At 41.8% G+C, this 15,114-nt stretch overlaps 1 protein-coding gene across 4 annotated transcripts in view; it reads left to right on the top strand.

The window, feature by feature from the left end:
* dachd (dachshund d) overlaps positions 1-15,114 on the top strand; it is an 87,951-nt gene that overhangs the window by 68,519 nt on the left and 4,318 nt on the right. For 3 of the 4 annotated variants that reach the window (XM_044017305.1, XM_044017297.1, XM_044017313.1), the window contains exons 7-10: positions 9,723-9,868; positions 12,233-12,380; positions 13,011-13,169; positions 13,595-13,663. In XM_044017305.1, the coding sequence (XP_043873240.1) occupies positions 9,723-9,868; positions 12,233-12,380; positions 13,011-13,169; positions 13,595-13,663 (522 nt within the window). The remainder of the gene's footprint in view (positions 1-9,722; positions 9,869-12,232; positions 12,381-13,010; positions 13,170-13,594; positions 13,664-15,114) is intronic. The other variant, XM_044017321.1, reaches the window with a different exon arrangement.

Here is a 15,114-nt window from a genome sequence, read left to right as displayed (position 1 = left end):
ACGCCTCAGAGACAGCCACTATAATGTCACATCACTCACATCCTATGAACACGTCTCATCTTTTTCATGTAATCTCTGGTGATGAAGGACAAAGACTGTTTGTTTGTGTCTAAAAGAGAACATTTCCAAAGTTGTCTCAACCAGTGCATCTCAACCAGATGGTAGTTTTTTCCCCTTTTTCTTTTTGGGTGTTGTTTGAACTTGATTATTTTTTGTCCAAATTTTGCCTGTGAAAAAAAACCCTGAGATTTGATGATGTGTGAGTGGGAAAAAAAAAAACAGAAAGCAAAGTAGAAAGCTAAGTGTTATCTCACATGTGACTAATTGAATTGCTTCAAAAAGAAAGTCTGTGGCGATCGCTTCCGACAAGGCTCTGTCTCATGAAACAGCAGGTAGCTGACAAACAAGGGGGAATTTGAAAGGTACGAAAGCCTTTGGCTGTAAACTCACTTTGGACATCAAACACTTTGACATCTTTTTTTTTCCTCTTTCCTTGGGGAAAAGGTGCTTAAAACACAAGCCATATGCATGTACATTGAAGTCGAAGAGTTTCTTTAAATACCATGTGGCAGTAGAAACATTTTGCCAACAACACATTTCCCCCCTTTTACTCACTCTCCCCACTGCAGTTAAGCATGCCACTTCTCTTTTAGGCTGAGCTAAAACGTCTGACAGCAGAGTCAGAGACCACTACGGTATGTAAACTGATTCTGTAAACCATATTTTAAAAGCGAGTGAATCACTGGTAATACGATATTGGCACTTCCCTGGTAAACATCATATATCCTTGTTGACACAACAGGAGATGCACTCATAATATCCTTCCAAGCACAAATGGAAGCTTGTGGTGTATTATGTCACCTAGAGCTGCATCCTTCCATACCTGTTATCATGTGCGCAACGGCTGATGCATCATGCAACTAGTGTGACCACAATGGAAAAAGCCGATTAGCCACGCCTTTTCTTTGTCAGGGCACAGCCCACGTGTTTAGCTGCTGTGCACTGTGCATCGTCTGCAGTCCCAGTTTACACTCTGAATGATGAAGTGAAGCAGGTACCGCTGTCACAGTCAATTACTATACAGCTGCTTTGGGCAAGGGACTGCGGACGCTGCTGGTGTCATGTAGAGAGTGGGGATATAGGTTTTAAAAAAAGATGAAAAAGACAAAAAACAAAGTGATTTCTCGCCTTTGTAGTCTTTGTTCTGGGCCTTTCTGCACATGTATGCATTCGCAATGATAAAAAGGAAGTTAGGGGACTTTGGGTCGGACAAAAGTTTTCAGCATCAGCTGTGTGCTCTTTTTTGCATCGTAAATATTTCACTGACATTGATGGTATCTCCATACTGTATCATTAAAAGTTCGATACATTCCACGTAAGCGCCTTCTCTTCATCTTTCTGACTTTAATGCATAGTGTTTTGTTCAGTCCTCTCGATGTCCTTGGCGTTGCGAGCTTCAAACACATGCTGACTACCTGACTTTCCCCAAGTCAGGAGGCAAGATCATTAGCCATCACAACCCTGAAATGTGACTTGGCAGACAATAATGCTTTATGATCAAACAACTTGTCAGTGTGTCCTGTTGAAATGAAAGAGTGCAAAAAAATAATTCAATAGAGGATCAATCAAATTTCCTCAGCCCATGTGAGTGAGATTGCTGATGGTGCAGAGAGGGGCTATTCCTCCAGGACATGGGAGTTCATTTGGATATTTGTTCTCCCCCTCATGAATGTTCCATTGCGTGACACCATCTCCTACTAATCACATTTCACTGAAAAGGGGGGATGCTTTTAGGGACGTTGAAAAGAGAGAGGTTCTTTTTAATCTTTGAAATGCCTCAAAAGTGACAGAATGCTTTCTCCTGCCAAGACGTGAGCCTCGGATGGGGAGATAAATATGCTGTGGTCAGCTAAGTGTATCTAGTGAGCAGAGAGGCAAATTTAATAATGCATTATCATTCACTGGCGAAGGTGAAATCTCCCTGTCCATCAGAAGGCTGAGGCCTGTTTCATGTTACCCTTCACTGCAAATGAACAAGTGCTTTACTCAGCCATACCAGAGATGCACAGTAGGCACCAGTGCTCCACTATATACGCTGCTCCGGACGGTGAGGACCGTAATCAAAGCAGTCATCTATTGGTCACGACGGTGGTTGTCTTAATGATCACAGTCCTTTCTCCTGATAAAACTGTTGTGAACAATAACCTTCTTTGTGTGTGTGTGTGTGTGTGTGTGTGTGTGTGTATGTGTGTGTGTTTTTTTTTTTCCTCCCTGAGAACACAAGGTGCGTTTTACATATCTGAGCATCTGCTATTATGCAGATTACGGGAGCATATTTACCCGAATGCCCTTGGACAACAGCATTTAACAATTATGAAGATTATGTACAATGCAGGAAATTTGTGATTCAAAACAATTCGTATCTAAGCAGTGGCAACTGTTGCGGACAGATAAGGTTGACCCTGACTGTGTATTTCTGTACTTTTTGGAGACATTCTGTGGGGATGTTTGTATAATTTAATATTTACATGTAAACAGTAATTAAGTGATGCTACCGACATGCCAGGGCCAGGCTCTGCCAAGGTAAACACCAGCCCTGGTAGTTTGCCACAGTCCATCATGTTTACAGACTTGCAGAGCCGAGTGCTGTTTGTGTGCTCTTCCTTGGCAAAGCCCATAAAACACAACCAATTGGATGCCGAGTGTTGAACACAGTCACTCTTATCATCTGGCAGTCTGCTCGCTGACTTGAGGACATTGTGAGTCAAACCTTTAAATTTTCACTCTGCGATAATTACGCTGCTATACTTGAGCTTTTATATCCTTTCACTGAGAAAGTAAATCATTCCTAATAAAGAGAGAAAGAATAGGGGCGGAGGGAAAAGTGCTTGAGGACTAATTCTCTTCACTCCCTCCCTCTCTGCTCTCTATTCTGCTTTTTGAAAGCCTTTCTCTGAGTATTCCAGTCACCTTGACTTTGCAGCTGCAGTCGTATAGTCTGTTGCTTATCCTGCCTAACCCTAGCTTGTCAATTAGGTGTTTAAAAATTAATCTCTTTAACTGGAAATACCATGCCAGCTTTCTTCCGTCTGTAAATGAAGTGTTATTAATTCACACAGCGCAAAGCCAGCGTTATGAATAATGTTATCAAAACAGATTTCCACATGTTTAACACGTTGCTCCTAATAAAACCCCTTAAGTATTTTTATAACTGTGAAACCAGGACTACAAATGGATTTGCATCCATTTTGAGCTTCTACACCAGGCTGCCACGGTGCAAGTTCTCCTAAGCCGGGCCTTTTCAAAGTTTGCTTTTCCCATTTTCTCTTTTGTTCTGTCGTCGACGATTTAAAAGCAGCTCAGTGTGTGCAGCCGTCGTCAACGCCCGTTCAGCACTGACAGAATGGCACAGCCTCTCCCTATAGGGTTGCAATGCCAGGCAATGACACCGAAGTGTGTCTCTGTCCCTCCCCTTTCCAAACCCAGTGAAACTATGATCTAACAGCAGGCTATCTGGCCAACCACACCAAGCTAGTACGTGTTCCATTAAAACCTGGTGATTATGGGGGATTTCCTCTCTGTTTGTTTGTTTGAATGCTTAATTATCAATATGTAATTGGTGTGTGTGTTGCGATGCTGGGCGCATATTCTGTGGCATATTTCACTGGAATGCACCCTGCTATCGGGTAGAAACAGGACTCCCCAGTCACTGTCTAAGTTAAGCTGCATGAGAAGTTGCTCTAATGAATTAATAAATGCTAAACAAAGGAGAACTCAACAAAGAGAGGAAAATAAATGGCTTGATGATTAGTGGGTCAGAGAGATTAGTGGCGTATACAGTACAAATGATCCCCATGTGAAATGGGAACCATTCACGCAAAATACCCCATCAATAGCTGAGTCAATTTTAATCTCTGGGATTCTTCTGTCAATAGATGGATCTGGTCAACAGAAGTCAATATGCAAAGACAATCTAAACACCTTCAAAGTGACTCCCTATAATGTCCTTCCCCGAGTATTATCTTCTTGACAGTTTGAGCTCATATTGTCAATATGTGAATTACACAAATCTATTGAAGTCTGTGCCGCTGTCATTTCCTCTTTTGAGCTTTGAAGTATTTTTTACCCTCCAGCCTGAACCCTACCCTCCTTGTTAATCTAAAAACTAAGGTTGTGGATTTAGCGCTGTGATCTCTGACCTTTAATCACCTTGTCCAATTCAGTTTGGACCACACTAACTGTGATCGTCTGTCCACAAAATGCCATTTTGTCTCCACTACTGTTCACTTTAAGAGCTCATTTGAAGGTGCGCTGGCAGAAACAAAAGTCCTGTGTGCTTTTATGCAGTCATCACAGTCAGCCAAGCCTGTAATCCTCAGAGGTCCGATAATGACATAGCCTCTGCATTTATTACATGGAGGAGAGGAGAGAGGGAAAACGCTGACTTTGAACAAATGAACACTCTGACCTTTATGCAATAAATATGACATGGGCCGCATAAAAAGACAAGATATCTTCCTCCTGAATGGAAGTCAACATGGATTCTGGTCCCATGCCTCTTGCTCTCAGTTTCTTTTTATTTCTCTCTCTTCTTTCTCGCAGCTTTTTTTTTGTCTCTCTCCCTTTTCCTCCAGCTCACAGTTTAACACATGATGAAATCTATTTTAACTGTTTGCCCCATATCATTGTAAAGCACAAGCGCAATTTATTGTTCATAATTTTCCGCGCTGTGTTATTGTTATACAACAACTGCATGTTGCAGAATATTACGGAACGTCATCTGTCAGCATTTCTATTCTCCATGCATGATTTGATTCGTCAATTTAATCATTAGCTTTTTTCTGAGCAACGAAAGTAATAAGAATTATTCTTTATCTGTGCCAGGAAAAGCTGGTTTTAACAGAGGTTCAACATTTCATCGTGTCTTTTCTAATCTCAGTGAGATCCCAATTGAGCATTGTGATGGTCTTTTGTCACCTCAGACTGCCTCTCTGACAGTAAAGGATTTATGGTTATTTCCTCCACACAGCCTGTCCATCTGTGGCTCTATCTTCATATGGCCTTGAGAATACGATTCAATTTATTAAGGCAAAGCAATGGACTCATTACTTTAAAAAGGTGGCAAGAGAGAGAGTGTGTGTGTGAGAGAGTGGGAGAAGTGACACACTGAATTGGTTATTAATGGAAAGGCACAGCCATAGGGCAGTTGAAATTTAATGATATCCTACAAGAAAATATGAGGGTGTCACTCTCCAAAAAGTCATGCTAAATGTCAACATTTTAAGGTCCTGGTGCTAATTTTATGCCTGTGCACAGTAATGTTTTGGAGAGCATTTAGGAAACACGGCCCAGTGGCCAGCCTGATTATCCCGCTCACCTTCTCTCCTTTCTCCAAATGGGTTTGTGCATCAAGCGATTTCATCTCTAAGTGAAGGGAACATTAGGGAGGGGAGAAAGAGAGAGCGATAGAGGAAAACATGCGGTTTGATTTTCATGCTGTGATAAGAGAGTGGGAGCCAAATGTTACCTGTTAATCTAGCCCAAACCGACCGGGGCTCTTGACTTTGTCCCCCAGCAGGGATGGGGCAAACACTCATTTTCCTCTCTCCGTGATGAAAAGGAAATTAGCTTAAATGTGATGAGGGCACATTAGTGTGTGTGTGTCTGTGTCATGCATGTGTGTAATGGGTGTGTTTGTGTTTGAAGGTTTTTGTTTGCATAAATCTGCATGCATGTGTGTTTCCTCTTCCTTTAGTGTATACACTACATTACACACACACGCACACACACACACAAATACATGGAACATTTGCAAGTGTCACTCCAAAGAAATCCGTCTTGTACGGTTCATCACACACATTCACTTTGCATCTTACCCTCCACTAGTGTGATTACACATTATTGTGCACATTGTTTCTCTTTGTGCATCAGACACACACATTTTTATAACTCGGAAAGCTGCTTTCGCAACTGTGCAGATATTTTGATTTAAAAAACACTAAATAAGCCTGTGACACAGGCCACAGACAGTTAAAATTTGTTTTAGTTTTGAATTCCGAGTGCAGACATCATTTGCAAGATAAGCCAGACTAGCTCATGTTTTTTTAAGTGCTCAAATTGCATACAGCTCCTTTTTTTTTTGCCCAGCTCTGCATCACTGCATTTGTACCAGAAGACAGATATTTCTGCTTTTAAGTGCAGGTGAAATAATGCTGTGTTAGCTGCTAATGGCTGTCCGAGAGGTCATAACTACTCCATTTGAAGGAGGCTGGTTTCTCCGCATCCCTGACAGGTCAAATCAAATGTAATTGTGCAGTGAAAAGCAATGCATTGCTTTGTGTTGGCTGTGCTGACAACCGCCAGGTTTAGCATTCAGTTCTCCTGCTGGGAGGAACAGAGGTTTGCAAGGACAAAGGCTTCACCTGTCAATATATCACAGTGACTGGCTGGCCAAATGTACCTCTGCATTCCCTCTCTCTTCCCCTCGCTCCTATTTTTCTTCCTCTCTGTCAGCCGTTCATTCTATACACACCCATTTTATTCCAACATCCTTTTCCTTAGACTTTACCTCACCTATCTGTCCATCCGTCTTCTGTCTTCAACCATCTATCTCTCGGTCCTGGCGTCCTTCTCATTCTCCTCTCTCTTTCCCTGCGTGTCTTTCTGTATCTTCCTCTCCTCCCGCTCACGCTGCCTTCGTGTGAGGACTCTGCTGAAATGTCCTGAGGGACCCAGTTTCAAACACAGGAACCAGAAACATATGGCACATTTTCAACTCCCAAGGTCAATTACAGCTATTTATCCAGAGATTGCAGCTAAATTTCCCAAGGTTTCTTCTAGATTTACCACAGATTGCAATGTGTGTCTGTCACATTTTAAATCAGGCCAGTTTCCTCTGCTTCTCCCCACTCCCTGTGACTTTCCATCAAATATTTCAAAGCCTTTCAAGTGGGTTTTAGACATGTTTTATCTCTGGTTATCATGTGCCCCATCTTTTTTGCCTCAGCTTTGCTAGGTCCAAGTGCCGCTTGCAACACAAATCTAATAACATGTAAATTGGAGATAAGCCCAGATCCCTCCAAGTGATATTTTTTACATTCATAGTTTGTCAAGTCAATTCCTGGGCCCCTGTTTTAGCAGCACAACACATGAGGAGTGAGAAAATTAACTGGATAGGTGATTCATCATTGCTAGCACACTGTCAAGGACTCCCTCTGCAGCTATTGAGAGCAGGGTGGAGGAGGAGGATGGAGAGAGGAGGGGGACTTTGTTTTAAATTATGGCATTTCATTCAGAATGCATTGTATTTACAGCGTCCCATTTTTATTTGTGGCTCCTATTATCCGCCGAAACAGTTGTGCATGAAATGTTATTTGTGACAGGGTGACCTGCGAGTGTTTTTCCACGCAGTATTTCATAGGCTGGGCCTTAACTGTACCTTTACCGTACGGTAAGCACAAGAGGCTGTCACAGCTGCTGTTGGCAGCCTTGCTAGCGGAGAAATATCACCTGGAAACAGAGTACTCCATTCCACTGGCCCCCATCACTCCAACGCCTGTCGCTGTAATTAAGTTGAAGTCAATGATTCTGGAGTGATGGTGAGAAATAAACACGCAAACACATGCCAGCATTTGCAGCCAGGCACCGGAAAAATGGAGGGTGTGGTGAGGTGATAACATTAAAAGCACAGAGAGTACAGATCGAGATCGTGTTTGCTAGAATTTACATTTGAGTTTCATTAAGCCAGCTTTGATTCTATTGATTGAATTAGTCGCTTATTAGCTTCCCATTTCTATCTTACTTTTTTTTTTTTTATTGTTTTGAAAGTGCCACTATTTATGCATGGCTCCTGGTGGAAATGTTATCTGACAAGAGGTGCTGTACGGTAGTTGGAGTCTGTCGAACAAAACATGCTGTTTGCTTTTCCCAGAGCATGACAGGTTGTTTCCCCTGCAACAAAGCCATCAAATATTCTGTGTGATCCAACATTGTGTTGGAGGGGAGGCCTGCTGAGTGGGAAGCCGGAGTTTGTTAAAGCAATGATTTATGATTAATGCCAACACTAAATAAGGGACAAAGTGCCTACAGTACAAATCAATTACAAAGCTACAACAGCAGACCTTTCCCCGAGGTCTACTAACGTCTCTAGTTGTTATGGTGATTTTATTGGAGGTGGGTGATGCCTGCATATAATGCATGCAATACATCTATATCAACCTGAGCTGGAGCCAACTGTAATGCTTTTGATCTTTGATTAGTTATTTTATTGAGATAAAATGGGACTTTCATGTTTTGCCACTGCGTAAGGAGAGTGCAGTTTATATCTCCACCCAGACGCCCACCTCAGAATGCGGACAGGACTGCACCAGACAAAACAAATTACCACAGGAGTGGCTTCTTAAAAGTAGGCAATTCATTATTTTTATGAAGTCAAATTATAAACAAATTTTAATCCATTAGGCAACCATCCATTCTAATTAATCAACAGGAGTGAACTCCATCTGAAAAAGGAGAAAGGTTGTTTACTCTCTCCACGGACCAGCGGTGCATATTTCACCGTCTTCCCCTCTCAGAGAGAGGGAAAAAAAACATTCTCCAAATTACAAACCTAAACTGTGAATCCTAACACTCGACTTTTGGCGCAGAGATGTTTCCAGGGCATTTGCAGATGCTTGAAATAATCTCCAATGTTTTTGCTCAATCTGCTCTGAGGATGGGTGAAATAAATACTTTAAACTAATTAATGTAAGACCAGCTGTTCCCAGCACTTGGCTGGCGTCGGTGAATATTGATGGGAGGGAGAGGCAGGGCTGTTCAGCTCCACTCGCTGTATGTACAAGATTCAGGCTGCCACATAAACAGATATGAATAGTGGATGAGAGCAGAGCGAGATGCTGTGCTCAACACAGCCAGGGTTCCACATTACAAATAAAACTTTTTTCTCCTACTTTGATTAAATTAACAATTAAACAGCTGATGCTGCAGACTTCCTATGGAGACCATTTTAGACGGGATGTGTTTAATAAACTGTCTGACTGCAAGATGATAGCACTTAACAAACTGTTGGCTTGACAAAGGCTCACTGGACTAAAACATGTGTCAGATCTGATGGGACAACGAACGGGCAGTGTGTGACACACTGTTTTAGTTTTGCCAGGCTGTATCTGTGTGTGCTGCTTTGCCTCCTGCTTTCTCTCTATCCACCTCCCTCCCCTCCCTCCCTTTTCTGCTCCTCTTTCCTCCTCTGAGGCCTGGTGAGGAGGCTGGACAGCAGATGGCAGGGCCCTACCCCTCTGCCGGTGATGAATGGAGTATGATGTCATCTTAGGTTTGACAGGCACTCGTGCGTGCGTACACAAAGGAAAGCCCAAACCTCTGGGGTCAAACTGCGGGCCTGCTTCTGATTTTGAAGTCCGCATGACATGTTTTAAATGAAGCTGGATTTATGTCGTGGTTGATATTGTTTAACCCCACAGTCAGACCTTGACAAGAAGAAGCAATAAAGGAATCTCTAAAATGCTAGCCGCTGTATTTCCAAGAAGAGGTGAGAGCAGGGATTGGCTGCTAGAGATCAATACACTGATACCAGTTGTTGCTACTGGTTCAAGTTAGGGTCAGCATGTGTCAGCATGGCTAAAGACTGCTCACATGTTCTCCTCTTAGCCTCTTAGTTTGTCTTGTTGTACCATTAATCAATTGCTACTGTTTTTTTTTTCTTGCAGATGAAAACCTGATGTGCACCCCGACAGCAAGAGACAGCTACGAGAGGTTGTCGTTTGCTGGTCAGGCTCTACCCCCTGGCTTTCCCTCACCATTTCTCTTCCCAGATGGCTTGTCATCAATAGAGACTCTCCTCACAAACATACAGGTGCCTCATAAAAAGACACAGTGTTCACATTCTTATACGACTTCCACCGTCCTCATGGATGTCTGGGGGAAGAAAAATATGTGTTGTATACCTAAGGCCAGTCTTGGACAGAAATAACTATTTGTCCATCTGTCAATAAGGGCATTTAAGTTTTCACCTTAGAAATTTGACCTTACAAAAACAGCCCGGTGGTTGAAAAGTGTTTTCTTTAACCAGAATTTTGAGTTACCTCACTGTCAGCATTGCTGTGGCAGCGCCAAAAAAGCAAAGATTATTCAGAAATGTAATGATTATCCATCTTGTCATCAGTAATTATGGGGAAAAAGAAGAACACCAAGCAGGTGTCTTTAATTGCATGTATGCATAGTGAGTTCAGAAAAAATCATTAAATCTCAAAACATTTATTTAATGTTTTTAACCACCAGAGCTCCATAAGGTTAATGATCCAGTCTGGCTACTAAATAATGAACAACTATGCAGCTTTTTATGCTAAAATAAAGTAGGTTAAAGTCATTTTTGCCAGAATTAAGTGACCATTGCCCATGTTCTCCTTCCATGATACAACAATAGTGTCGATGAGCACATTTAAGACAAAGACACTCAGTTTGTGAATATACATGTATCATTCAGATTGCCATTCATCTTTTATATCGGTATTTGTCATCATTCTGTGTGCAACAATGATCTGATGTTATGCTGCACACTGCAGAAGTGAGCAAACAGCAGGTTACGTCACTGAGAAGTTGGAGGTGTGCAGTCTGTTGCCTGCAGCTCTTCCTCTTACTGCCCACTATGGCTTTTCCCTCTTCTTCTCTCCATTACTCCGTGCAACTATATAAATATTGCAATACTTCCCTGTGCAAGTCATAGGCTTAGTGACCACTGTATTACCTCGTTTGGGCGAAAGATAGTGACTGAACAGACATTTATTCAGATGAATCATATCAAGAGTGCCACTTAAAGGCTTCAGCTCCGACATCCTCAGTCAGAAAGATGAATGTATTTGCCGTCTGCCTGAGTTTAATGGTGTGTGTACACTGCTGCCATTCTCATTGCACTTGTACCATTGGCATCAGAGTCCTGCGTCTCCTTTTGCTCTGCGTGGTAATTAGAGAGCCACAAGTAAACCCGTCACGAGCTCCCACCACCCCAGTAAGTCATTTTTGATAATGATCTTTGCCTTGAATATTTATATACATATCAACCAAATGAAACCAAGCAGAAAATTAAGATAAAGCAACTTAGTCTAAATTGGGGTCAGAAGCATCAACAATTAGTAAGACATCGCCCAGTGCATTTGGTATAATTGCACGTGTGTTGGGAATAATTGTAATGAAAATGGCCGCCGTATTGTGAAGCGCACACACGATAACAAAGCGTCTCTCTGTTTAGGGCTGTCAGGAGTACATTTGAAATGGCAGCAATGTAATTGATACATGATGAGATACTTGTCATTCATATTATTCATTCCTGCCTCGGTGAGGAGCTTGAAAATGCCACCGAGACAGATACTGTGATTTTATACTCGCCCCGGTTACAGCTGTCAACTGTGGAGTTGAAAGGGATGAGTATGACATATAAGGAGTTAAAATGCAGTGTGGAGAAGCTGACCTAGCCCATATAAACTCTTTACCCTCTACTTAACAGACTGGGGCTTTGTCCGAGAGCTACTTCATCTTACATCTCCCAATAAAGCAAGGCTTATTTTAGAGCTGGTTCCCATCGCTCCAGCATGTGGTGTTTCACAGCTTTGACCAAAAGGGGTCAGAATCATCCAGCACTCTCACGTCATAGCTCTTCTTCTTCTTCTTCTTCTTCGTTATTTAAAGGAACATATTTTACTGATTAAATGTGGTAATACATTTTAAAAGGAGTAAAGGTCGAACCAATATGGGTTTTTCCTTGACTGATGCCAATGCAGAACTTTAAAAGTCAGTGAAGCCTTTGGCTGAAAATTATTTGGGCAGATTTTCTTTCCACAGTTGCTTTACTTAAATATACATTAATTGAACAATACGTAAGTGTACTTATATACTGCATTTTATATATAAATCATATGAAACAGGTAAAAAGTATTAAGTCAGATAAACATTCGGATTAAAAGTTTAAGTGACTTACTTTCTGAGACCAGAGATGTGTACGTGTATCTACAATCTACAAAAAAAGTCATGCAGCAGCTTTCAGCTCGGCCTTCGTCCAAAGAACCGCTGTGACACACTTTCAGTCTGGTTTTGCTGTCACTTCATCCTAAAGCCCTTAAATAGCTCACATCTCCTCTCTTACCCTGCTCCCCCACCCTCCCTATATCTCTTTGTGTATACAGTATATACATATATTCATGTGTGTGTGTGTGTGTGTGTACAGGGCCTGCTCAAAGTGGCAATTGACAACGCACGGGCTCAGGAGAAGCAGGTGCAGCTGGAGAAGACGGAGCTGAAGATGGAGCTGTTTAGAGAGAAGGAGCTCAGGGAGACTCTGGAGAAGCAGCTCGCCATGGAGCAGAAGAACAGAGGTACTGCCTGATGATTACCTGGCACTGAAACCTACCTGCAGGCAGCTGTGTGTGTGTGTGTGTGTGTGTGTACACTGCAGCTCCTCATAGGTCTTTGTACATGTAGATGCAATGGTTCCTGAACACACACATGCACAGTTCTGCATGTTAAATGTTATTTAAACCGTGACAGCAGTTGCTGTCTATTTCCTTGGTTGTACATAATCTGCTTAGCACCAGTTTTCTTTCTAATAGTCAGTTAACATAATTGGAAATACACATTAACTTAGAGAAATTCACTCTCATGTTAAATGCATCAGCTTCGTATGCTAACTGTGCCGTTTATGTTTAATGAGAAAAATTCATGAAAAATATCCCAATAAATTTTTCAATTTGCTTTAATTCCCTCCAGCAGTTTGCAAAGCCACAGTCAGTATTTGCTAAGATTTTGTGTTATGGGGAAGATCTTTATATATTATAAAATATTTAGCTTTAATTGATTTGGCTTTTTTTTTTATTACCGCTTGCTAGATTTTCTTCTATTTTTAATGAGGCGATCATCGTCGTTTTCCCACCACAATGTGATAGCTACATTAATCAGTCAAAATAAGTCTGGTCCAATTAAAACTGTGCTCTTTCTGGCCCTCGTAGCAATCATTCAGAAGCGTCTCAAGAAGGAGAAGAAGGCCAAGAGGAAACTCCAAGAAGCTCTGGAGTACGAATCCAAGAGGAGAGAGCAGGCTGAGCAGACACTGAAGCAGCCCTCACCCTCTGACAGCATGCGTTCACTCAACGGTCAGAAGCTCCACAGTGAGACACTATTGCTTTTTTTTTTAACCGTCCAAGTCTTTGAAATGTTTTGTGGGACAAATGTCCAAAAGGATTTTTCAGAAGACACTTATAGTAGTGTTACATCTGTACAATCATAATATGAATGTGAATATTTCATACAAATGTTACCTTTGACACCTTTTACTACCAGCACGTTGCTGCCTTTATGTTGGCAAACAATAGAATTCACGGTTGAGCACTTTTAATGGATAATTATCCCGAAGTGTAACATCAAGGATTTGAGTATCTTGTTAATCACACAATTCACCCAATGCACACACGCGAGGAAGAGCTATAGCTTGAAGGCTAAGCGCCTTGTTTTGAATGAACGATGCTGTGGAGCGGCCGTCGTGATAGGTGGATGTCAGGGATGTTTAACGGTGGTGATCCCTCTCTTCTCTCAGACTCCCTGACCCCTGAGATGGAGAGTGACCGCAGCAGTGGAAGAACAGATGCTGAAAGGACAATACAAGGTACAGGGGCTCAGATGAGACAATAAATCTCTCTCTCTCTCTTTCTCTGGCTCTCACTCTTGCTCTCTTTCTCTCTGCCCCCTCCTTCCTGTTCTCTCTCTTCTTGCTCACCATTACACACACACACACGCACACACACTGCTTCAGTTTATGAACATTAGTGTTTCTGTGCCTGCTGTTCAGGCATACAGCTCACCATCTGGGCCACAGCACTGGGTCAAGATCATTGGTTTTCTCTAGCAATAATATTGTTCTTTTACTTGACTTTAAGTGGCCATGATTCCTTTAGGAAACAGATCTCTCTCTTTTTTTTTTATTTATTTAGAAACAAATGTGCACAGTCTGTGCAAGTGAAACAGTAACAACATGTAAGCCGTAAGGATGCAGAGAAAGAGTAAAAGAAGTGGTTTGTTTACAGCCCAGGAAGCATTAATGAGTCATAAAACCACAAAAAGCAGTGGAATCCCCCCTTTGATAGTAATAAACGGTGCAAATCAATCCATTTTATGAATAAGCCTTGTACATTTTTAATGGTTTGTTTGTTTGTTAGCCTTGGGGGTGCAGTATGTGTTTGGGGAAGGGTGCTCTCGTGATAACCTCTGTAGACTGTCTGCTATCTGTGTTTACCCAGATACAAGACACCTTGCAGAGGTTGAATATCCTCATTATTGCTCGAACGTCTTCCTTTAATGCGCCTCCGCTGCGCCCGCTCAGAACCCACCTTATCAGCAGGAGAGGTCCCACTTTATCTGGGGAAAATGCTCCGTGTAATTTGCTGTGAAAAGTGGGGAAAATATTCATCTCTGTGTGCGTGAATAACTTTGTCCCCTTTTAGTTCTTTGATGTTTGATGAATCTACTCGTGTTATTATTATTATTATTATTATTATTACATACTACCGGTATTTTGTGAAAGGCCAAAAAAGACAGAAAAGGTGCCGACTGAACTCCTCTCTAATTAAATGTCATCCGGTCACTGCAGGGGACTGAAACAGTTTGATGTCCAAAAAAGAAAATCCATGTCATCATTTAAAAAGAAAGATAAATTCCAGATACAGCATAATTATAGCCCCCTCTTTAATGCCAAATGAGTATATTTAGCCATTTTCTATGGGAACGTTTTACACTTAAATGAAGAGCCTCTTTGTAGTCTAATTGTATCAAATTAAACGTGTTAAAGCTTTAAATCACGCAGCCTCTGTCCTGCTTAAACGTGTTGTTTAGGTTGGCGTGAAGCGAAATTTGATTCGCTTTTCTTAAATCAATCGCTGCGTATAGGACAGATCATATTTGAGGTCTTTCCATCACCCCGATCATTGCCTTGAAGAGCAGAATGAAAGAGGAAACCGAATAACGCAGTGCACTTTGTGTTTTTGTTCAATTAGAGAAGCATTTGTCTGCCACCCATGTCTCCTCTGCTCGACTCTGCAAGCCTCGCTGTATAATTAACCT

Source organism: Solea senegalensis, linkage group LG2 (genome assembly GCF_019176455.1).
Source record: "Solea senegalensis isolate Sse05_10M linkage group LG2, IFAPA_SoseM_1, whole genome shotgun sequence".
Lineage (NCBI taxonomy): Eukaryota > Metazoa > Chordata > Actinopteri > Pleuronectiformes > Soleidae > Solea > Solea senegalensis.
The sequence above is the reverse complement of the archived record's forward strand: the minus strand, read 5'-3'. Positions and strand labels throughout refer to the sequence as shown.